A 26,555-nucleotide genomic window follows, 5' to 3' on the forward strand; every position below is an offset into this window, starting at 1 on the left:
CAGATAACTTCACACAAAGTAAGCTAAAGTGCACAACATATGAAGTCATTCTGTCGGGCTGGTATTTGGAAGACAAAAATCGTACAAATAGAAATATGTTTGACCATTCAGAGACAGTGAGCAATGAAAACGCCCCCTATTAGTAAACAATGCATTTTATAAACATGCATTTGCAATGCTTGACAGTCTGTTGCATTAAGAACTAGCGGGTCTTTTCATGAAAAAAATATCTCCTGCTTTTTTTAGTTTTCTCTGAAAGTTGAGTTTCTACATGTATGAACTCAGACCAACTTTCATACTTCACCCGACCACAGACTGTGTACAAAGGTTTGGAACACTTGTCAGGGTGACCGTAAGGTCATGGCCAAATTCTACTTCAAAAATCTGTCAGATTTATCAAAAATCTGCCAAATTCCCCAGAATTACTCGAAATACACTATAAACACTTAAAATCACATAGAGATTTGTAGTATTGCCTTAATTAAGGTTCAAATTACATTATAAACAATCTATAGTCACATAAAGATGTTATGAAATTATTGCGTGTAAATTTCAGGCAAAACGCGGTTGCGTCACGACGAAGTCCGGTTCCCAGTGAACCTCAGCACCTAGACCAGACAACCTGACCCATTACGCAAGGGTTTGAAAAGATTGAAGCTTTTTTAAACAAGTGTACCATTTTTTTTCTTCAAATTTGCTGTTTTTCTGTCAAATAACCATTTTTGCAGAATTCTGCCAGAAATCTGCCCCCAAAAAATCAATTCTGTCAAATGTTCTGTCAGACTCGTTTTTTTTAACAAAAAACTGTCAAAGTTAGCCGAAAATCGGCTAAAACGGTCACCCTGACACTTGTGCAATGTTGTGCTGGCCTTGACACCCAATTTGTGGTTTATATCAAACCAACAGGGTAACTTTGGGGAAATTGATTTACACACGGTTTGACAGTGCTTAGCTTTCATTTGCTGAATTTACAATATGTCATTAGCATATTTGATAAATGTGGGCAGTTTTCCAATTTGATAAATGTGAGCAGTCTAGAGAAGATGAAGAAAAACATCTGTGATATTATTTTAATTATATAACTTGCCTGGTTTTAGTGTTTGCAGGGTTGGACTTTAGCTGTAGCCCGCTGGTAAAAGCTAGTCAAAACAGCGGCGGGCTAGTCAAACTATTCCTTAAGAAGCCCGGCTGGGGAGTCAAAAATTATTGGGCTACGGCAAAGATGAAAGAAAAGGACAAAATAAACCACTAAATTCAGAAAACAAAACTGTATCAATGTGTGTCTAATTTTATTAACTGTTTAGGGTTAAATTATTAGATCTGTTTATTAAACACACTGACAAGATTGCCTCAAGATACACGTTTTACATGTATGCACATTGTTGTTTATGAGACACTCTATAAAAGAAAAACATGCAGACTAGTGAAAATGCCCGTGGGCTAGTTAAGAGTCTGTTTCAGTAGCCCGGCTGGCTAGTGAAAAAAAATAGTTCATGTAGATCCCTAGTGTTTGTCAAATGCCACATTTTTGTCAACAGTCAATTTACATGCATGATTTTAGAGCTTCCTTAAAGAAAAAAATTAGTAAATACATTGTACATAATGCTCTTAATATTCTATAAAGGTCATTTATCAGTGTTCAACATTAGGCACAGACACATCCCGATCAGTGTCCCGTTTAATTTCTGACCAGTGCATGCAATTTTAGACTGGTGCATGTAAAACTGGACAAGCAAGTTACAAATAATATTTCAATATCCTATATAATCCCAGTGCACAGCCCTACACTATCTGCAGCTGAACACATGATGTGCACGAGTCGCATAAAGCAAAGCCAGAGTTGAACTCAGAATGAATGCTTACGTCACAACAGTCAGCGGAAGTATGGATTGCTCAAGGAGCCACTACTCTATAAAAAGGGGGAACTGGATTCTTATCTGACTGTCAATTTTGGCACCTTTGGCCTATTTTTAATTTTTTTGCTACCAAAGACTGTAAATCGTCCAACATTGACAACGGTTTATGAAAAATGATGCAGTTTCAAAAGTTGCAAATTTAAAGAGTACGCGAGTGGAACACTGACGTGACCAAAACGAACGGCAGGGAATGCCGATCGCACAGTGCTTGCATGCATGGGATCGAGAGCACGCGAAATGAAATTACCCGCACTTTGTTCAGGCACTGCTCAGTCGAAAGGGGCCAATTACAGGCATGTGTGGTTACACTTAGCAATTTCTCCTCGCGCAATCTTTTGCAGCTTTTCAAACTGCATCATTTTTCGTAAACTGTTCTGAATCTTGGACGATTCACAGTCTTTGGGAGCACACCGGGTATCAAAATGTAGCTAACAAAATTCCCCAAAGGTCTATATCAATGATGTTATCATATAAACACGATCAGATTCAAAATTGTAACCCCTCCAATGAGTGTGGACTTTCTTTTTTTGCGGTGTTTATTGTATCCGACATCAAAGCCCCTTGTATTAATTCACACATTTGCATTGCACACAAATCCATACAATGCAGCACCATCAAAGTCACATTCTACATTTCATGATCATCAAAGCTACCTGCTCCCTTTAGTTTTCTCAAGCCATCAAGTGCTTTGTAGTCACTAAGGCAATAATGTTGTGTATCTTACATGGCAATCAAGGCCCTTGGTGACTCTCGTGGCCATCAAGGTTCTGTGGTCACTCTCATGGCAATCAAGGTCCTGTGGTGTCTCTCGGGGCCTTCAAGGTCATGTGGTATCTAAGGGTGATCTAGGTTCTGTGGTCTCTCTCATGGCAATCAAGGTCCTGTGGTGTCTCTCGGGGCCTTCAAGGTCCTGTGGTATCTAAGGGCGATCTAGGTTCTGTGGTCTCTCTCATGGCAATCAAGGTCCTGTGGTGTCTCTCGGGGCCATCAAGGTCATGTGGTATCTAAGGGTGATCTAGGTTCTGTGGTCTCTCTCATGACAATCAAGGTCCTGTGGTGTCTCTCAGGGCCTTCAAGGTCCTGTGGTATCTCAGGGCGATCTAGGTTCTGTGGTCTCTCTCATGACCATCCAGGACCAATGGTGTCTCTTAGGGCCATTGGGGATCTGAGGTGTCTCTCGTGGCAATCAAGGTCAGGGTGTCTCAGTGAATTCAAGATTCTGTGGTCTCTCCCACAACCATGAAGGTTCTGTAGTGTCTCTCAGGGCCATCAAGGTCCTGTGGTATATCAGGGCGATCTAGGTTCTGTGGTCACTCTCATGACCATCCAGGACCGATGGTGTCTCTTAGGGCCATTGGGGATCTGAGGGGTCTCTCGTAGCAATCAAGGTCAGGGTGTCTCGGTGAATTGAAGGTTCTGTGGTCTCTTCCACAGTAATCAAGGTTCTGTGGTCTCTCTCAATGGCAATACAGGTCTGATGGTGTCTCTCATGGCCACCAAGGTCCTGTGCTACCTCTTATGGCCATCAAGGCCCTTTGCTGACTCTTATGGCCATCAAGGCCCTTTGGTGTCTATCATGACCATCAAAGTTCAATGGTGTCTCAAGTCCATCGAAGGCACAGAACTGTGTTTATCTCACAGAGATTAGGGTCACATGGCATCTTTTGTGGCCATCAAGACCATGTAGTTCTGTCACTGCCATCAAGGTCCCGTGGTGAATATTGTGGCCTTCAAGGCCCTATTGTGTGTGTCTTAAGGCCATCAAAGCCATAGATTTTTCTCTCATTCATGTAGATGTCCAAGCTCTGATGTGTCTCTTGTGTCCAACAAGACCTGAAACTGTGGTTTCCTCCTAATCAAGGCCATGTGTTGTGCCGCATGGCCATCATTGTGTTGATATCCCAGATCAAAGCTCGTAGTCTTTCTATTATCTGCTGCAACTGTTGGTTCTTACTTTGCACTTTCTGTGAAATGTCAAGATCAGACAATTCCGGTTATGAACCATACATGTACATGTATGGAGGGGAATAGTTATACTACATCAGAATAGAAGCAGATGAGGAAGAGGAGGAGGGGGAATAGTTATACCACATCAGAATAGAAGCAAATGAGGAAGAGGAAAAGGGGGAATAGTTATACTACATCAGAATAGAAGCAGATGAGGAAGAGGAGGAGGGGGAATAGTTATACTACATCAGAATAGAAGCAGATGAGGAAGAGGAGGAGGGGAATAGTTATACTACATCAGAATATAAGCAGATGAGGAAGAGGAGGAGGGGGAATAGTTATACTACATCAGAATAGAAGCAGATGAGGAAGAGGAGGAGGGGGGAATAGTTATACTACATCAGAATAGAAGCAGATGAGGAGGAGGAAGAGGGGGAATAGTTATACTACATCAGAATAGAAGCAGATGAGGAAGAGGAGGAGGGGAATAGTTATACTACATCAGAATAGGAGCAGATGTGGAGCAGGAGGAGGGGAATAGTTATACTACATCAGAATAGAAGCAGATGAGGAAGAGGAGGGGGAATAGATATACTACATCAGAATAGAAGCAGATGAGGAAGAGGAGGAGGGGGAATAGTTATACTACATCAGAATAGAAGCAGATGAGGAAGAGGAAGAGGGGGAATAGATATACTACGTCAGAATAGAAGCAGATGTGATGTGGAGGAGGAGGGGGAATAGTTATACTACATCAGAATAGAAGCAGATGTGGAAGAGGAGGAGGGGGAATAGTTATACTACATCAGAATAGAAGCAGATGAGGAAGAGGAGACGGGGGAATAGTTATACCACATCAGAATAGAAGCAGATAGGGAGGGGAGGAGGGGGAATAGTTATACATCAGAATAGAAGCAGATGTGGAAGAGGGGTCTGCAACTGATAAAATGACTATTCTTTGACCGCATCATATTCTGCATACTTCAATACTTTAAGGGTTTGTATCCAATATACAGACTGCAAATGTTTCATGTAGATGTGAGCTAGTTTGATCAACATGCGTCATAGAGATACATGTCGTAAACAGTTAGCAAGTAGTAAACGCTGCTTTTATGGGATGACACGGGTGACCCGTCAAACTAGGGAGAAGTCTAAGCACAGGGAGTCTGAACACCGTAGGTACCTGTACAATCTAGCAGAACATACTAACCTCTACCAATTCTTGTTTTTCCTGATTGGCAGATGTGACTTTGTCTTCTGATCCAAGGCCTGATAGATCACTTAGACTATCCTTTCCATCCTTCCATGGGATCAACTCCTTTAACAGCAATATCAAAATCAACGAAAAAGGTTAGAGAAAAGTTGGTCACATAGTCAGAGTTGTGAGGAAAGTCACTGAATTTTGTGACACGGGTTGAGTTGAGTCATTCTAAGGCAGTGACTCGAGTTGAGTCATTGGGTTAGCAAGGTCAAGCCGAGTCGGGTCAAGTGACATTCTTGCTTGAGTCAATTTGAGTCACTGACAATGTAATACAACTTATTTAGTGTCTTTAGACTGAAACTGGTTAAGTTTCAGCATTTGTTTTAATGGTGCAGGGATGGGTAATTTTTGTAATCTTCATTCGAGGAAAGAGCCTCTTTCCTCGAACCATAATTACGAAAATTAAACAGTGGTACAATACAACATAAGTTAGACCTTGCTAGTGCAAACCAGCTTGCCACACATGACATGAAGTAATAATTTTGCAAGCAGTTACAGCAATAATTTTCCACCTTTTTTGGAACTTGTTTGTTAATGAGCCTTTGAGTAAATGAGACTTACTGACATGAGCCATTACAACTCTGCAATACCGGTAGAGTTGCATGGTGATAATAGATTTTCTAGCAATATAGAACTTATTCACTTTTGAATGAGACATCAAATATAAATATTCTACCCACATTAAGTTATAAAATACTGAACACATTTTTAATTGTTTACAATCCAACAATAAATTAGGCAAATGTTTTGCGCCTTACAGGCACAGAATCCACCACAAACGAAAACCTTCTTTCACAGGGCTCAAGACGCATCAAAATACTGCGAAACATGTACATGTAATGTCCACTTTTTCAGTACTTTTGGCTTAAAATCTTTGATCAGTTAAAGTTTCTCTGAAAAGATAAATGTTCCATCAACTACAAGCCCACCCATGCTACACTTGTTATTGATGACTATGATTTACAGATGAATTGCGAGGATCTGAAGACACTTTCATCAATATGCACTATTACAGGTTAACAAAACAATGCGAATGTGAATGGCTTTTTGAAAGGCTAGCTATGCCCCTCTGTTGAAAAGTGGTACATGTATTTGGGCATTTCCACACTAACGGGGTACAATTGACTGCAAATTTGGGATTTCAGAGGGGGACACTGGAGGGTACAGCAAAGCAAGATATTTTGTTCAGTTGTTTTCTGTGCATTACTGAGACCTTAATGATCATGTGTACAAACAATATAGAAAACCTTCTCTGTACTTTAGAAATTACAGGGGTCATCGTAAAAATTACGTACTAACAAAAGACAGAATTTTTGCTACAAATTGACACGACACTAATTATCATACACGTGCATGAAGTCACCAAAATGTCATCTCATTCATATTTACAACCCATTTGGGAGTGCTAACAGCCACAATGGACACAATTGTGTTGGTCTTTAAGACGCTTATAGGTAACGTACGTAACGCGGACAGAAATGTTACGTCCATGTTACGTACATGTACATACATACATGTACGTAACATTCTGATCAATATTACCCCATGACATTAGAAATATACAGTAGATTGTCTAGAATTATAGGAATGATGCCAAAATGTCAGCATGCGTCATTGTTTTTACTAAGATATCAGTACGAAATTTCAGTTACAACAGGTATTTGCCCACCAATAATGTAGAGTATTTTTCTAATATAATGCATATTACTGACCCAATCTGATATCTGTACCAATTACTGAATGAGCAATATAGATTTGTTTAACATTTTTTGGGAAATCAAAGCCTTTAATGGGCCTACTGTACAGTAAATGGGCAATTCCACGGTTACTCACGTTACATTTTTTATGTACTTTTGAGTTTCCTTGGGCTGTAATTACCTTACTGAAAGGTTTAATAACTGTTAACCCCATGGTGATGGTAGATAGAGTAGACCTAGACCTACCTTAGCACCAAAGATGACATCCAAAAATGTGTTATGTATGATAAACAAGATGCACAAAATCGGTTACTCACGTTACGAAAATGTACAAGAGTAACCGATTTTGTGCGTCTTGTTTATCATACATAACACATTTTTTTGTATGTCATCTTTGGTGCTTAGGTAGGTCTAGGTCTACTCTATCTACCATGGGGATAACAGTTATTAAACCTTTTCAGTAAGGTACAGCCCAAGGAATCTCAAAAGTACATCAAAAATGTAACGTGAGTAACTGTGGAACTGCCAAAATGCATAACGTCAGATTTTAGTTAAAGCAATAAAACATACAGTACCTCAGCATTGCTCTGATCCATTCCTCCGGATAGTTGGTTACACTTGTCATACAACAACCGAAGTCTCTTGAAATGCCGCTGAGCAGTCCGGATGAGATCTTGCAGTTTGACTTGGTGATTAGGGTTTACTGGGGAAACCCCATTGGGTAACTGAAATCATATGACCATAAACACATCTCTGTTAAACATGTACCGGTAAGTATTGTAAACACTGGGGAAACAGATGAACTTCACTGATCTGACATTATTTACATTAAATGTTTTATACATCAAGTTAAGCATTTTAACACATCAGGAATCCTTGAAAATATGCGAAACTCATGCTGCACACCTGCATTGTTTTTGAGACATTAAATATCTCATTAGTCTTAGTGACTATGTCTTGAACAGTTTCTTGTCCCAGTCGGCACAGTGTGACGCAGTTGATTTCACCTCGAGTACTGGTCATGGAAGGAGTACTGCTTGGATTCTGGTTGCCACCACTGACAGTCGGCTGCTGAGTAGGTGCTGCCATGGTAACCTGCAGCAATCCAAAGTAAGGAATCGTTATCTGCCAGTCGGCATTGCACAGACATCGTCAGCGACACCACAAAGTAACACCCAAGTGGGCTTGAGTGCGCGCTACGCACCCGTATTTTACGTAAAACGGCTTTGTTTACATGCACAATCATGACAAGGCCAAAAAAAATAGTTCTGCTTCCGGTTACCCCACCTACATGTACCCTATTCTCACAGCCCCTACCCTAATTTTTGGGAGGGAAAAATTTGGGGGGGAAAAATTAGGAAGAAATGAGGAAAAACCATAACAACGTCTACCCCCTAGACTAAGTTTGTAGGGGAGCAATGCCAATCTGGCTGTACTTTTGAGCTTGTAATAGTGTACGGCCAGAGGCAGTCCGGCTAGCACATGGGGTGCCTTCTTGTAAGTTGAAGTAGCCATGTCACTGTGGCTCACACGAGTTACAACAGAGGAAATCCTCCATATTATGCACCTATCAAATGTCCCCACACGTCTTGGGTGGGGCAGCCCGGGAGGGCAATTGATCTGTTGATCTGTTGATTATGATAAGGAGAAGACTGGATCACGTTTGTAAGCACTTGTGCATTTCGAACGGCAAAAGGGAGTCGGGAACTAGGGCAGCTTTCAGCTTGAACTGGTTTCCGCCCATAAAAGCTGCCCTAGTTCTCGACTCCCTATTATCGTTCGAAATGTACTTGTGTTTACAAACGAGATCCAGTCTACTCATTATCATAATCGATGCATCGCGCTCGGTAAACGGAATAGCACTCAGGATACAGGAACCACTGAATGTACGCTGGGCATGAAGACCACATCGCATCGTTCAAACAGTCACGAGTCGGAAAATTAACGTGTTCACGATCACGAGGGGAACTCTCGGAATTGAACGGGAAATTTCACTTTTCATCCAGATCGTAAGTAAACTTCAGTACAACCATCTTAATCATCGATGTCTTGTACCTCAGGTGGCGTATCTAGTAATTTGTAGGCCATTTTGAGGGTGAAATCATATGTTTTTGTTGGGCAATGCTGGGTTTTTGGGTCAAGGACAAAATTGTGTCAACCGACTGATAAATGCGTTAAGCTTGGACCCTACTATCGCCAGACCATGTCCGAATGTTAAAAAGGCGATGCAAGTTGGGTCCAAGTTACTCGGACTACCTCAGCCCTAAATTTTATCATTGGGTTGTCATTTAGGGCTGGAGGAAGTTGTTAACTTGGACTAGCAGGCATTTGGCAGGTACAAAAATGAATTTGAAAATGTGCCATTTTGTCCCCGTAACACACTAATTCGAACTGGGACTCACCCAAACCTTGCCTGGCATAACCTACACAGGTCCTTGAAGAAAAATACGATCCACGATGAAGATTCAGCCTACAATTGCAGTGAAAAAAGGAGGTAGCCGATCAAGCTGATGCACTACTGCTGCACTAACTATGAGGCTTCACTCGCATCATGGCAGAGGTAGAACTGCAGCTGAAGTTGGCCGACAAACAGTAGTTGGGTGTGCGCTTCAGCGCCATGCTGCGCCGTGCAGTTGGCAAGTGTGACTGGTGGTTCGCTGTGTGTGCATGGTAATCGACAGCGCATTGCATTTTGTTTGTGCACAAATCTACTCTGGGCATCATCATGGCCGCACAGCTCGATCGGCTACCTCCTTTTTTCACTGCAATTGTAGGCTGAATCTTCATCATGGATCGTTTTTTTTCTTCAAGGACCTGTATAGTGGTTATGCCAGGCTAGTCCGAGTAACTAGGACTCTACAAATCGCCTTTTTTAACATTTGGACATGGTCGGGCGATAGTAGAGTCCGAGATCGATAGCCCTATTGCGTTTACTAATAATTTATTTTGACCATTTTCACTCGTACCCCCAATCAAAATCTTCAGATTTCACCCCCAAAACAGTCTTCAAACTGCCTTATGTGCCCCTATAGGCTTCAGTGGGAATTGAAAATACAAATGGTGGTGGTTTGGTTCACATACCTTTGAGAAGAAAAGAGAAATTTCACCTTCAATTTGGGAAACATCCTTGTCACACAATAGTCTGAGTAACTTGGACCCAACTTATCGCCTTTTTTAACATTCGGTCATGGTCTGGCGATAGTAGGGTCCAAGCTAATCCGTATATACCGAGCAACACTATTTTGTCCTTGACCCAAAAACCCAGCACTGCCTAACAAAAACATCAGCTTTCACCCTCGAAACGGCCTCCAAATTACTAGATACGCCACCTGAGGTACAAGTAGACATCGATGATTAAGATGGTTGTACTGAAGTTTACTTACGATCCGGATGAAAAGTGAAATTTTCCGTTCAATTCCGAGAGCTCCTCTCACGATCGTGAACACCTTAAATTTCCTACTCGTGTTTGAAATGCGGTGTGGTCTTCATGCCCAGCGTTCATTCGATGGTCCCCGTATCCTGAGTGCGATTCCGTTACCGAGCGCGCGATGCATCGATTATGATAATGAGTAGACTGGATCACGTTTGTAAACACAAGTGCATTTCGAACGAATAATAGGGAGTCGGGAACTAGGGCTGCTTTTAGGGACGCAAACCAGTTCAAGCTAGTTCCCGACTCCCTTTTATCGAGGGAGACTATGCTTTTAGGTTCGAAAGCAAAATTAAACACAAACTAAGCCTAAATGTGAAAATCAAAATTTGACAAAGTTTTACATGTTTTTGTGCATGTTCCAAGTGTGGCCTTTATTTACGGACATGACATTTATTGAGCTAGTCATGGACCGAGCTGGTCACGGACCGAGTTGGTCACGGAACGAGTTGGTCACGGACCGAGTTGGTCACAGACTGAGTCGGTCATGGACCGAGTTGACTCGGACCGAGTTGGTCACGGACCGAGTTGACCTGAACCCTGACAAGTACGGGAGTAGGCTTTCCCAATTAATGTCAGAAAAGGAGTTCTACCGCCCAGTTAGTGGGTCTTGGGTAGCTTGAGTAACTCCAGCTCTAATGCCTATCGCATTAGAGTTGCAGTCACAACTACGTTACAATCCCCGGGTCGTAAGAATCCCAAAATCACGGACTGTGTATCCCAGGTGCATTACAGAAACGGCCAATTTCCCTATATTATCCCGACCCAGAGTCCATAATCCATACCTCATACATTGCATTGTTCAAACACGAGTCGGAAATTTAACGTGTTAATTCACGATCGATCGCAAGGGGAGCCCTCAGAATTGAACAGGAAATTTTACTTTTCATCCAACTTGTAAGCAAACTTTATTCCCTCGATTTTAATCATCGATTGCTCCTTGTTCCACATGAGGCGTATCTTATTATTTGGAGGCCGTTTTGAGATAAATCTGATGTTTTTGTTGGCCAATGTTGTTTTGGGTTTTTTGGGTCAACACAGTCGGCAGAATAGTGTCGCGCGACGTTTTCTCATGGTTTCTGGAGAATTGCCACCAAAAATCATCAAAAAATTTCATACTTTAGTCATCGTACCGAATGAGGCATGGATTATGGGATCTGGGTCGGGATAATATAGGGAAAATGAACCGTTTCGGTAATGAACCGGGGATACACAGTCCGGGATTTCGGGATTCTTACGACCCGGGGATTGTAATGTAGTTGTGACTCCAGCTCTAATGCGATAGGCATTAGAGCTGGAGTTACTAAAGCGCGGTCTTAGGTAGTCCGAGTAACTTGGACCCAACTTATCGCCTTTTTAACATTCGGACATGGTCTGGCGATAGTAGGGTCCAAGCCAATTCTTATATGCCGAGCAACACAATTCTGTCACTGACCCAAAAACCCAGCATTGCCCAACAAAAACATCAGATTTCACCCTCAAAACGGCCTCCAAATTACTAGATACGCCACCTGAGGTACAAGTAGACATTGATAATTAAGATGGTCGTACTGAAGTTTACTGAGTGAAATTTCCCGTTCCAAGAGCTCCCCTCGCGATCGTGAACACGTTAAATTTACGCTGTCTTCTTTCCCAGCGTACATTCGATGGTCCCCGTATCCCGAATGCGATTCCGTTACCGAGCATGCGCGATGCATCGATTATGATAATGAGTAGACTCGATCGCGTTAGTAAACACAAACTGTGCATTTCGAACGATAATAGGGGGTCGGGAACTAGTGCAGTTTTTATGGCGGATACCAGTTCAAGCTGGTTCCCGATTCCCTTTTACCGTTCGAAATGCACTTGTGTTTACTAACACGGGAACCATCGAATGTACACTGGGAATGAAGACCACATCGCGATAAGTTAGGTCCAAGTTACTCTGACTAATGACTCCCAACTATAGTTGGGCTAGAAACAACACCACGCTGTTGTGTATTTTGGAACTAGCGAAATCGAATTCGAAAAAAAGCGAATTTCGTATGGATGTTGAGTACTCGCCTAGAAATCTAAATTTGCCTTCCCGCGTGTTCAGGATGTGTCATTTCGACGAAATTTGCCATCAATGAAGACCCATACGAACGTGTAGAAATTAGATTTTAACCTGACAAGTGACCCTGACAAATGACCCCTGACAAGTACCCAGGGTCACTTGCGTGCAAAATTATCGGAGCCCTCCGCGATACCGGTCTGCTTCATGTGGCGCATATGATAGGCGGCGTCTGATTGGCCAATAACGAGACCACGTGATAAACGCAGCGAATAATTTGGAATCGCACTTATGATCCGGACATCAGGAGTGCCCGGAGCTTCAGTGCGATACCAAAGTATCTGCAGCATTTATCACGTGGTAAATCACATGCATGATCGGAGGAGGTTGCAGGACATCAAGATCTTGCCAGATTTTACCTCGAATATCGTTTAAATGCCAGATTTGGCGTAAAGGCAGATTTCAAGATGTTCAAGAAAGCTTGATATGTGAATACTTATCACACGGTAAGGCAATGTTCAGTCTTTGTCACGGAAGGACGATTTCGCTTGGTTCGAACATGTACAAGAGCGTGGCGTAGTTTATAAGCCACGTTCACGGGTCTATAGTTGGGCCAGCCCAACTGTGGAACTATAGTTGTGACCGTCCTAACTATAGTTGAGACAATCCCAACTATAGTTGGGACCGATACTATAGTTGGGGCGTAACAACTAACATCACCAAAGTATGCCAAATCGGTGGAGCGTTTGTACGGAGGGTACCGTAGTTCAATGCTCCACTCACTCAGTAGACATGGTAGAGCCAGAGAGGTAGTCCAGTAAATTTGCCACATTTTATGGGGCTAAGGTAGCTTCAGTAACTTCATATTCATTCACATGTAACATGTGAATGAATATGGAGCATGTCAGCTGACATGCTCCATATTCATTCACATGTACATGATGTAACATGTTACATGTGAATGAATATGGAGCATGTTGTCAGCTTGAGTTACTCGGTACGTCCACGTTGACGGGGATGCGCGCACGTGGCCTTGAAAAAAATGAACGATGTGCACGGACAATCAGGCTGCGCTATATCGGCCGTGTTATATGCGAAAAAAAAAACTCATGTGTCATCACTCCCAAACGGCGATCGGCCGCCGTCAAAATCCCCGGTACTATTCCTGAAACTAGGCCCAAAACATGCGAGGCGACTTGTCTCAACGGTCGAGTTGTCTTACCATTTATGCCATTTAGGTAGTGGATATTTTGCCGGAGGTAACGCCGGCAAACTTACGTTTACTAAAGGTTTGCCGGCGGCAATCGATATCAACAGAGGGCGCTGTACTCTTTAAGATAGGGCTGAATTATAACATGTATTAAATTCCCACCAAAGTTGTGTAGCACACTCGGTGCAGTGGCTCTAGTGAGTGGGATATCCCGAGTTCGAATCCTGAACCCCGCAAGGTTTTTTTCCCATCCCCAAATAAATAAGAATATTCTTCTTTTATTATTTTAATATGTCTCAAACATTTTATTGCAGAGTATTACTTTTTCTTTTTCAGATTTGTGGCTCTGGAGGATTTTTTTTAAAGGGCAATAAAGTCCGAAATTATTATAAAATGGTCTGATTCCCATCTGAAATACAAAAATACAACGATAATATTGGCATGGAGCCAGACTAAAATTTGTCACCGGAAAATGTTAGAGTACAAAAAAACAGTAACTCCGCATGTTCAGTGCATATCCGGCAAACTAACGTTTACTGAAGGTTTGCCATCTCCGGCAAAATATACACTGCCTTCCATTTATCACACATACGGTCGAGTTGTCTCAACGGTCGACTTGTCCCGAGTCGAGTTGTCTCAACGGTCGACTTGTCTGACCCCCAGGCTAGTACAACCAGTGGCGTCGCCAAGGGGGGGGGGGGGCCTACGTGCCCCCCCTGGAAAACCTAGTGCCCCCCCCCCCCATCAAATGCTGGTGCCCCCCTAGACCCGTGAACGTGGCTTGTAAACTACAACGCCACGTTCACGGGTCTAGTGCCCCCCTATCCTCTGCAAAATTCTGCGCGTTGTTAAAATCATTAGTAATAGTACCTCAAAAATAGCAATTTCTTGAGATATCTTCAGATCGAATTTAGCATCAAATGTGGCACCATTTTGCATCTAGCCCATCCTCCGTGTGCGAAAATCTTCCCCCAGGACGGCGATCCGTATCCACCTAAGTGCCCCCCCCCCCCCCCCATCAAATGCTGGTGCCCCCCCTGTGCCCCCCCCCCCCCCGACTGAAAAGTCTGGTGACGCCACTGAGTACAACTACAAGAATAATTACTACCTAATGTAATTAGTTAACTTACCAAAATACACAACAAAATACAGGAAACAGAAACTTGAGAAAGTCAAGAATGCATTTCTTCTTTTTTTCTTGCTGTCGAGCGAGATATTTTTTGTCGATCGCATGCATGTCAAAACAATAAACCTCATGAGGGCGCCCTTCGCGTGAACGTTTACAAAATCACGGCTTTGTTACGAAGCGGGTTACGTCGACAAAGACAGTCACAGTTTTATCTACTCTGGCGGATCCAAACACATGCATGGAGTTGGAATGCTTCTCAAGAAGAATATTACTGAATCCCTCATGGGATATTGGACAGTCGACGAAAGAACGATGCTGGTAAAGATACGAGCAAAACCTTTCAACATAGATTATTCTGACGACGAGATCGAAGACTTCTATGGAAAAATAGAGAATACTATCAGACAAGTAAAATCAAGTGATGTACTTATAGTCATGGGAGATTTCAACGCCAATTAAGTTGGCAGATCACACCAACCACCCATAACAGGCAAATATGGCCTAGGAGAACAAAACGACAGGGGAGAAAGACTAATACAATTCTGCGAGGAGCACAATCTAGTTCATTGGGTATACCTTTTTCCAACACCCACAAAGAAGATTACACCTGGTCAAGTCGAGGAGACATGTACCGGAACCAGATAGACTTCATCGTGATCAGAGGCAGATTTTAAAAACAGCTTCAAACAGGTAAAGACATACCCTGGAGCAGACATCTACTCAGACCACAACCCAGTAGTGGCGACAATTGCATTGAAACTGAAGAAAACACAAAATCCAAACTATGGCACAAAGAAATATGATCTATCTACTCTTCAACAACCAGACATGCAGCATTCATGCGCAGTTGAGGTGCAGAACAGATTTGAGACTCGGACACTGTTTAATAAACAGCTAAAGGAAGACACCAAACAACATGAAAGCGACGTAGACAAGATAGAGGCACAATGGAAAAACATAAAAGAAAGTATACAAGTTAAACATGCCAACGAGGAAACTCTCCACCGGAAGGAAAGAAAGGCCAAGCAACCATGGGATGACGGATCATATCCTAAAACTCATGACCGAAAGAAAAAAGAAGACTAGAAATGTGTTTGTGGACAAACACAAGCTGTTTCGGATATTTGAAATACTCTGTGCACGTGACGAACAATCAGTGACGTCACTGTATATGTCATCTATAAAAGCACATTATAATACGTATATCAAGTAAAACCAAATCGAACATTATAGTTCTGTAGATATAGGCCTATAAAAGAATAAAATACCCCTTTAAGGGACGTCACATGACATTTGATGATGACGTCACTTCAATTTTCATCTATAAACCATCCCTGTGAATGTGCATACCAAGTTTTAATCCAATCAGACTTGTACTTTCGAAGTTATAGCGATTCGAAGAAATGCTCATTTAATGTCACGTCACGTGACACATGATGACGTCATCGTTATGAACTCACTGGGGACCACCTTAGGCTGCTGGTCTTACTTGTGTCTGACAAGTGTAAAGTCAATCAGACATACATGTATAGAAGTGTTCCAAGTCTAACATGAATCGCATTTACGAAAGTGCCAAAGTAGAGTGTTTTAAAACGTGTACAAACCCTATGGGGAAAATGTGCATCTTTAATGTAACGTAACCTGAAACCTTATGATGTCACGATCACGAATTTCTTCTAGGACCATCTGTGGGTGATGGTCTAAGTGTGTACCAAGTGTAACGTCGATCGGATTTACGAAAGTGCCGAAATGGAACGTTTTAAAACATGTACAAACCCTATGGGGAAAAATGCACCTTTAATGTGACGTAACCTGACACTTGATGACGTCACGATCACGAATTTCGTCTAGGACCATCTGTGGGTGGTGGTCTAAGTATGAATTAAGTTTAAAGTCGATCGGATTTACGAAGATGCCAAACTGGAGTGTTTTAAAACGTGTACAAAACAAATGGGGAAAAATGCATCTTTAATGTGACGTAACCTGACACCTGATGACGTCACGATCACAAATTTCTTCTAGGACCATCTGTGGGTGGTGGTCTAAGTATCTACCAAGTCTGAAATCGATCGGATTTAAAAAAGTGGCAAAGTGGACTGGCTGAAGAAACGTGTGTTAAACCTATGGAGAAAAAGTCTGAAAAAGGAGAAGAAAAAAAAACTAGAAATGTGTTTGTGGACAAACACAAGCTGTTTCGACTGTTACATTATTTGACAAGGACATGAGATTATGACGACTATTAGTGCATGCAAAGTTTAAACCGAATCGGACGAATAGTTGCGGAGATAAAGGGCTTTAAAAGATGCAAGGTTAGGGCGCCCTCACATGACGACCACAGAAGTGATACTCTCGCCACCGATATTTTCACATTAACACTTCCCAATATGAGGGCATTCAAAGTGTCAACGCAATGGGACCCATGCTTTATACAAAGATATAGGGCTGCAAATGATGCTATGTTAGGGCGCCCTCACATGATGACCGATGACGTCACCTTGATTTAACCTATATTCTGGTGTATAACGGATTCAAGTTTGTGTGAATGCAATTAAAGCTTCAACCAAATCGGATGCATACTCGTGGGGATATGGAAATTATGCAAAGTTAGGGCGCCCTCACATGACAGCTAATGACGTCGCGATGACGTCACCTATATTGCCACACGAAACACACCCCAATGTGAGGGCATGCAAAGTTTCAACGCAATCGGACCCATACATGCAAAGTTACAGGGCTGCAACAAATGCAAAGTTAGGGCGCCCTCACATGACACCTGATGACGTCAACATGACGAAAACCTTATAGGACCATCTGCGGTTGGTGATATGCGTGTCTGCCAAGTCTGAAGTCAATCAGATCTATGCAAGTGCCAAAATGTACTGAGTGAAGGAAAACGTGTACAAAACCTATGGAGTAAAAATGTACCTTTAATGTTACGTAACCTGACACCTGATGACGTCACGATCACGAATTTCTTTAAGGACCATCTGTGGGTGATGGTCTAAGTGTGTACCAAGTGTAACGTCGATCCGATTTACGAAGAGGCCAAACTGGAGTGTTTTAAAACGTGTACAAAACATATGGGGTAAAATGCATCTTTAATGTGATGTAACCTGACACCTGATGACGTCATGATCACAAATTTCTTCTTAGGACCATCTGTGGGTGGTGGTCTAAGTATGTACCAAGTCTGAAATCAATCGGATTTTAAAAAGTGGCAAAGTGGACTGGTGGAAGAAACGTGTGTTAAACCTATGGAGAAAAAGTCTGAAAAAGGAGGAAAAAAAAAAAAAAAAAAAAAAAAAAAAAAAAAAAAAAATCTTAACGAAAACAAGAGCTGTTTCGGTGAGTCACCGAAACAGCTAAAAAGAAAAAAAAAAATCTTAACGAAAACAAGAGCTGTTTCGGTGTGTCACCGAAACAGCTAAAAAACACAGCGGAATATCACTCAATTAAAGGTAGAGTCCATCATTTGCAGCCATCCGAGAAGTAACTGGCGTAATTATTGTTGAAAAACTAACTTGGTTGAAAGATAGTAAGGGGACTAAACTCCCTGTGAAATTATTCTTTCTGGGAAGCTGTCATTTTGAAGTAATCAACGAAAGAAGGCATTTCCAACGGTGATTCTTAAGAAGCACCGTAGGAAAATTTAAATTAGTAGTTCGTTTTGTTATTCAGCGAAGCGCGCACAAGTATTCGAACGACGCACACGCGCGCGCGGGTGTTATAATTCGTCGGATCAGTGCGCGACGTCGCGTATAGTTGCAATTCAAAACAATTCAAAACATGATTCAGCAACTTTTGATTTGAAATTGAGATCTTAGAATGCTGTTTTTCTCGGAATGTACAGCTGAAGCTTAGCTGAAACTTCATCAGGTTAGTTGCTCAGTATCCTTCATTAGATTTTGAACTCTTTTGTTGCTTCAAACGAACAAAATGCACAAATTACAAATGATGGACTATACCTTTAACAAACAGATTCAGAAAGAGTGCCGAAAGAGAAAGGAGGCAAGGCTACAAAGGAAATGCGAGGAGATCGAAACCCTGGATAGAAAACATCAAACAAAAGAAATGTATGACAGGATCAAAGAGCTGAAATAACTGGCTGTCACATTTGATCTGAAAATTTTCTTATTTTGATGTCTAATTTTCTCATTTTACCATTAAGTTTGTACATGTTGTTCCTTTAACTGAATAAAGTTCCTTTAAGAGCCAGTCTGTGTCTATTTATTTCCCCGATACCTTGATTGGCTAATAGTTTAGGCCTAATGAATATTTAATCAGGTCTTGCTCTCACATACTTTTCTTTTTCTCAGTTGAGTGAATGTACCTTATAAGGACAGATATGTGGTGTATGGTTGATTGTATGAGTGTTGCTGGAATGTGCCTTTTGTTGAGTGCCATGGTTAGTGGAGCTTGGAATTTTTGTCAGTTTTTCTTGGGGTGCGGCCTAGTCAGTTGAGACCAGAGACCGATAGCCGAAGAGTCAGTATTTTGCAGGACTCTTGAATTTTGCTTTGCCAAACATATCCAGTGTGTCATTGCCTAAAAAGTGCTGAATATTTAAACAGCCTTGTGTGACAAGCAGATTCTCTGATTTATTCGAGTGAAGAAACTCCTAACCGTAAGTTTACACAAATTTTGGTTTTATTATTCATCACCATTTTCAAGTTGATTTATCTTTTATGTGATTGATGTATTAAATCTCAAAATTGATCATCAAGACAGTGTAAAATTAAGGTACTTTGCGAAAACATGAAGATAAAATAATTCTGTTTTTCTTTAGGACTAAAAATTTAAGGTTTCAATTTAGTGAATCGGATTTTGGTATAATATCAATTCTTTAGATGGCACGTAATTCCGGGGTTTGAAGTTGAGCTATACTTTTACACCATCTCTGTTGTGCCGAGAGCTACCTGTACTTCCCCTACCGCACCGATTAGAAGTGACGTACCACCTGTATCTGATCTGTTGGACGGGAATCGGGGTGTGGCACTGCACATATAGACTGGGATCACCAAGCTTAGTATCGCCAACTTCATAACCTATACCCTTATAAACTGTGACGTCCCCGGAACGTTTAGGACTGATAACATATCAAGTGTCGGGAACAATTTTGTAAATATTTAAGATTTCCTGATCTAGAGGTCCGGAGATATTGAAAATACTTGTAGAAAAGTAAAACTTGCTTAAAACAGGACAAGGTTTATGGCATATATAACTGAAGTTAAAGGTTTTCAGAAGATTTAGTTTCGAGGTTGACGATAGCGGATTGAGGTTAAAATTAATATTGATTATTAAGGCCGGTTGGCATTGAAGATTTCAGTGGATTGTAAAAAGATTAAATTAAAATTTTGATGTGAAAAAGGTTTTCCTATGAAGCCCGGGAAGGGACAGGGTGGATTTCTTTTTTGGAATTTCCTAATTCGTTCGCACGAATTACTAATTCGTTCGCACGAATTGCTAATTCGTTCGCACGAATTCCTAATTCGTTCGCACGAATTAGTAATTCGTTCGCACGAATTGCTATTTCGTTCGCACGAATTACTATTTCGTTCGCACGAATTACTAATTCGTTCGCACGAATTACTAATTCGTGGGAACGAATTAGTAATTCGTGGGAACGAATTAGTAATTCGTGGGAACGAATTCGTAATTCGTGGGCTAATTCGTACGAACGAATTACTAATTCGTTCCCACGAATTAGTAATTCGTGCGAACGAATTAGTAATTCGTGCGAACGAATTAAGAAATTCCCAAAAAAAATTCCACCGTGTCCCTTCCCGGGCTTCATATTTTCCTGAATTGAAAACCGATTCAAAATTTTGGCTTGAAAGTTGATGTGAAATCTGGAAGTTGAAAACAGAAATTTAATTCACATAGATATTGGAGTTGAAGTTTATTGGATTTGAAATTGTTATTGAGGTGAATTTGGAAAATCTTGAAGTCAGTAGAAGTCTGGAAACTATATTTTGGAAGTGATTTTGAATACAGAAAATTTTCTGTTAGTTTAAGTGAGTTTCGTAAGTTTGTGAAGTATAGATTTTGAAACTCGAGTAAAATTTGAAATTTAAGTGTAGAAATTTGAAATTTAAGGTTATTGATCACATTTCGAGACAATTTTGTTTTTGGAGATTGGTTATTGATCAATGGTTTGAGACCTGAAGTTTGCAGATTGAGAATTAGTGCGAATTTATTGATATTTGAAATTCTCGTAGTTGAATTTGGAAGTGATTTGCTTTTGAGAGTATTAATTCATTGAAGCGTTGAGAAATACCAAATTTGAAGAAGTTTGCAGATTGAGAATTTATTGGAAATCTGTACCTGATATGAATAAGTCAAGTCATAGAAAGTGTTTTGGACTTGTGAATTTATAATTTTGTGAAATTTGGGGATTTTGTGTAAATAAATTTGCTTGTATATTGTATATAGAATATTGAGAAGTGTCTAGTTGGTTTTCATTCATTTCATGGGAGTGTATGGCATATTTCCTAAATTCTATTTGTCCGATGGAGTCACCAAAAGCGACTGTGTGACACTGGCTGCATAAGAAGTGAAGAGGGAAGCATCATCTTTGACCAACAAGAAATATCAAGCAGATGGGTTGTGTGACTGAGCTGTTCGGTGATGAGAGAGAACCAAAACCCACCATCAATAATGAGGATGGCTCACCGATCCTCCTACAGGAGGTCAAACATGCCATAAAACAACTCAGATGTGGAAAAGCTCCTGGACCTGACAGCATCACAGCTGAGATGCTAAAAGCACTTGAGAAAGAAATTCTAGAAACACTTACAGAACTGTGTAATAACATCTACAATACGGGCCATATCCCAGAAGACTTCAGACAATCAATTTTTGTGACACTGCCGAAGAAAATGAAAGCCATGGATTGCACCGCAGACTTCAGAACCATCAGTCTGATGAGTCACGTGGTCAAAGTGTTACTCCAGATCATCTTGGAGCGTATTTGTGACAGTCCCGAAGAGAATGAAAGCCATGGATTGCACAGACTTCAGAACCATCAGTCTGATGAGTCACGTGGTCAAAATGTTACTCCGGATCATCTTGGAGCGTATTAAAAACAAGATCAACAGAGAAGTTGGGAAGGAGCAATGTGGATTTAGACCTTCTAGCGGAACAAGGGAAGCAATCATCAATATGAGGTCAATAAGCGAAAGACACATAGAACTAGACATCGAGGTACATGTATGCTTCATTGACTATGCAAAAGCATCTGACAAAGTTCACCACAAAGCAATGATCGACTGCTTGCAAGCAATCGGTTTAGACGGCAAAGACGTCTGACTGTTTGAAAACCTGTAGGCCTACTGGGATCAAGTAGCAGCAATACAGAATGGCAACACACTCTCTCCCACTGCTGACATCAAGAACGGCTTCAGATGTACATGTACTCTCACCCAGCTTATTCAATATCTACACAGAAGTGATCTTCAGAGAAATTGAAGATTACAGAGGGGTTAATGTGGGAGGATTCAATGTGAATAACCTACGATATGCAGATGACACAGTCCTCATGGCAAAAACAGAAAGGGATCTACAAAACACTGTAGACAAAATCAAAGAAGGAAGCGAAAAATACGGGCTTAAAATGAACGTAAAGAAGACAAAAACAATGGTCATCAGTAAGAGGAAGTCTAAAACCAGCATCCAGGTTGACGGGAAAGAACTGTAACAGGTCGACTCCTTCATCCACTAAAGGACAAAATGATAACGGAAGATGGGCGATGCCAAGATGAAATCAAACGAAGGATAGTTATTGGCAAATCTGTCTTCAATAAAAGGAAACACATCTTCGCATCATGAAATATCAACATCAAAACACGGCTAAGACTAATCAAATGCTACATCTGGTCAACAGCACTATATGGAGCAGAAACATGGACATTGACGAAAGATTCAATCAACCGACTCGAAGCATTCGAAATGTGGACATACAGAAGAATGCTGAGCATCCCATGGATAGTTAAAATGACCAACCAACAAGTCCTTCAAATAGCACTGACAAAGAAATCCCTCATTAAAAACAGTAAAATACAGGAAGAAAAACTACTTTGGACACATGATGAGAAACCAAATGCTGCAGAAGACTCTTTTGGAAGGCAAAATAGAGGGGAAAAGACCAAGGGGAAGAAGAAGAACATCGTGGTTTGATAATGTGAGAGACTGGACTGGCCTTAGCTACAGGGAATGTGCGAGGGCATCTCAGGACAGAGACAGATGGAAATCCATTGCAGCCAACCTTCTGCGAGAAGACGGCACCTGATTGATAAAACAAATAAAATGAGTATAAAATAAGTGAAATTACTACAGAAACTAACTACAATTTAAGGCATTATAATACAAAACCAATTACTCGTTTCTTTGGCGGATCAAGGTAGAAGCAACAAAAATGATAAAAATATTTATTCATGTATACTTATCTAAATTGACCATTCATGTACACATGTACAACATCAAAAAGAGGGGACAACAAATGAAATGCTTTAACTACATACTAATAATATGAATCAGTAGAAAAACCAAGATGGATAGGGCGGGAGACTATTCGTCCGCTTCTTGCACCTATCCCAGTTTTCGGTGGGTGTGGGGTGGAGTACTGGGGGGGGGGGGAGGATGGAGAGGAATCAGTAGGAGGGGTAAGTCGGGTGGGACAGGAAGGAGGGGTGGTTGGGCAGGGGGTACTGTTGGGGTTGGAAGCGGCAGGGAACCAGAGAGTGCAGTGAGAGGGGGGTTCACGGTCGCTGTGTGTTGTGGTGTAGGATGGACAGGTGGAATAGGGGAAACATATGGTTTCAGTCGATTGTAATGGATGCATTTAGGCTTGGCTGAGGGACTATAATGGAGTAAGTGACAGGATGTTGGTCATCTGCTGGGTGTAAGGAAAAGACTTTAAAGGGGCCTTTCCATCGAGGGGCGAGTTTGACGCGAGCATTGCGGGGTCATCGTGCCAAACTAAATCACTGGGTTTGTAGGGGTGGGATTTGACTTTATTGTCGTAATGAGCTTTCTGTGATGCGCTGGCTTGTTGTTGGGTGGATGCTGCTTGATCAAATGCAGACTTAAGTCGGGTGTTAAGGGATGTGGCATAGGAGGCAGGGGATGTGTATGTGTCTGGGGCGGGGAAACCAACTACAACATTGGCGGGCAGACGGGGTTCTCTACCGTTAGCAAGGTAGAATGGTGAAAATCCAGTTGAGGAATGGACAGTGGAGTTGTAGGCAAATTGTACTTGGTGTTAAACATCATCCCATTCACCTTGGGTTGTGAGGAGATATTTGGCCAGCTGATCTTTGAGGGTACGATTGAATCGCTCTACCAGTCCATCGGATTGAGGATAGGGGGATGTACGGGTTTTAAGTTGATACCTACTAATTTGCAAAGTGCATGAATTAGGGCACTGTCAAACTGACAGCCTTGGTCAGTGTGGAGGGTTTCAGGAATACCATGCTCACAAATGTACTTGTCGAAGATGCACTTGGCAACAGATTGGGCGGTTTGATCCCGAAGAGGGAATACATTCACATATTTTGTGAACTGGTCCATGACAACCAGTATGTACCGGTTGTTCTTAGTAGTGACGGGTAGTTCTGTGATATCAGCGAAAACACGTTGAAAGGGTCTATCGGAGTTGGCAACTTTCATGGAGCTTTGTTACGGCTAAGCACAGGGATGGAAGGAGTAGGAGGGGGCGTGTCAGTTGTAGGAGTTTCTGTGGAAACCGAGGGGCGACGGGAGAGCACGTCTGCGTTACCATGGCGGGTGCCATCACGATACAGTCATAGGGGTCTAGTTTAAGGGCCCTTCTAGCCTTTCGCCAAGGCCATCGTGGCTTAACTTGCCGGCATTAGACAAAGCGGCGAGAGAACAAAGCGACCGTGAGTGGGAGACCACACACGCGAGTGGCGAAGCCACGAGGGCCTTTTCCAACTTGTCAAGAATTTCTCATGTTTTTCTTTATAATCTCGATTTTTTGCTACCCAAAAGGGTAGCAAAATTCCAACCAACCAGGGTGCGCGTGGCTACTACTCGGATGCGCGGGGGGGAGTCCCGGATACTTGCACAAAATTTAAAAACAAAAAAATGCGAGTCTAGTTTTCCACGAGATCACGACCGCGTAATTTTTCTTTCATTATCTCATTTTAATTGTACATATAAAAGTATTTCAAGAAATTATTCGAGTGAGTGAACTTTGTTGAGGCCAGTCTTCTGCGCGCTTCTGGTTTGCGTACTGCGCGCACTTACGTGTTCTTAATCAGTTTCAAATGTTACGCGTGGCAACTACTTGTTTTCAGTTCGTTCGCCACGGCCAGCTAGACAACAATTTTCTTTTACCGTTCTCTATTGTTCTCTCTCATTTTCATGGAGTTGTTCATTTTCTAAGTTGAATCTACATGTACATCTGTGATGCCTGTTCTGAGGTATGTAATGACACCTGCAGTATGAACAATAAACCAACTGTTAATCATATAGACAGGTTTCTACACTCTAAAAAAGAAGTGTAAATTTATGTTGTGTAAAACTGTTGTGTAAAAAAATTGCGTCATTTCTGCCCAATATTGAGCAAAATGAAAATTTCGCTTGTACCTCCTACATGTGTCAAATGTGTTACACATGAAAAGGGTAAAATAGTACCCAACATTGACTACAAGTCCCTGCAGCACAGGCAAAGAGTTCAAATCATGGTGTTATTACCCAAGTGATGGGTTAAAGAAACTGGATTTACCCCACCGCTGTGTAACAATTATTTCATTGCACACGTTGAAGAGTAGAATTTACCATGACATTAGTAAAATGTTACCACTGTGTGGGGTAAACTGACGCACGTGACAACGTTTACCCAATATTGTGCACGCGTCATCACTCATGTACAAAATGGCCGCCGCTTGTGAGACCTTCAACAATTTGGGGATTTTGATGACGTGATTTCTTTGTTCCAGGTAAGTCAGTGAAATGAATTTCAGTGTTGTTTCCTCCAAAATAATGCTGATGTATGAGGATTAATATCGGGGAGCTTAGAGAAGTAACAAGCTTATTTTTTGGACATTTATGTGCAACTTGGACGTCACGGCTCTGCCAACCACGATTCCATGCACATGATGCATACGTTTCATGTACCGTATAGTGAGTGTTCTCAGATCTAGAAACACGGAGTAAAGTGACCGACATTTGGGAAATTGTTTTTGAATGAGTTGATTGAGGGAAATTCTAACACCCCTGCCCATCATTTAGCCCACGTTCCTCGTAATAGTCCTTATGCATCAGCACCATATTTGGGGAAATATCATCTTATTCATTTTACTGACTTTCCAACCCAGGACTCAGTTATTGAAATCCCTCGCGATTGCTGTCTCTAGCACGCAATTCACATTGCAGAGTTCAAAGTTGAATAAAACCGCAAGGATCAATAACAAAGGTACACAACAACGAATTCAAAAACAACCCAAGTGATGGGTACATTTAGAACCCAATAGTGCAGGGTAAAAATTAGAACCCAATATCTGGGTAAGAAACTGACACAACACTTGGGTAAAAGGAGGGTTGGGTAAAGTTTACCCAATAATTGAGTAAAAAGGGAACATGGTCGTCACATGGGTAAACTTTTTTACCCAACTTTGTTGTGCAAACACGTAACACAATTATGGGTAAAAGTTACACTGAAATGGGTACTTTTTTGCACTTTAGCTGTTGTGTAAAAAAAAGTACACAAGTTGACGACCATGTTCCCTTTTTACTCTCGGAAAGGTAGTAATTTTACCCAATATTGAGCAACTATTTTTTAGAGTGTAGCATCGATAATTCTAGAAACTATAGGTCCGATTGAGATCGCGTTATAGGAAATCGGCGGCCTGTGGCAAAATGTGGGGAAATAGAATTTGAACCCTACATTTTAGTAAAAGAAAATTGATTAT

At 41.5% G+C, this 26,555-nt stretch overlaps 1 protein-coding gene across 1 annotated transcript; it reads right to left on the bottom strand.

The window, feature by feature from the left end:
• Positions 1 to 1,435: 1,435 nt before the first annotated feature.
• On the bottom strand, positions 1,436 to 7,935 carry LOC119725284 (mediator of RNA polymerase II transcription subunit 30-like). The gene is made up of 4 exons (XM_038196651.1): positions 7,728 to 7,935; positions 7,397 to 7,546; positions 5,074 to 5,181; positions 1,436 to 3,880 (listed from the first exon to the last, which is right to left on the bottom strand). The coding sequence occupies exons 1-4, from the start codon at positions 7,908 to 7,910 to the stop codon at positions 3,773 to 3,775; spliced, it is 549 nt and encodes a 182-aa protein (XP_038052579.1). The 5' UTR covers positions 7,911 to 7,935; the 3' UTR covers positions 1,436 to 3,772.
• Between the last annotated feature and the right edge of the window lie 18,620 nt (positions 7,936 to 26,555).

Source organism: Patiria miniata, unplaced genomic scaffold, assembly GCF_015706575.1.
Source record: "Patiria miniata isolate m_02_andy unplaced genomic scaffold, ASM1570657v1 HiC_scaffold_19, whole genome shotgun sequence".
Classification (NCBI taxonomy): Eukaryota; Metazoa; Echinodermata; class Asteroidea; order Valvatida; family Asterinidae; genus Patiria; species Patiria miniata.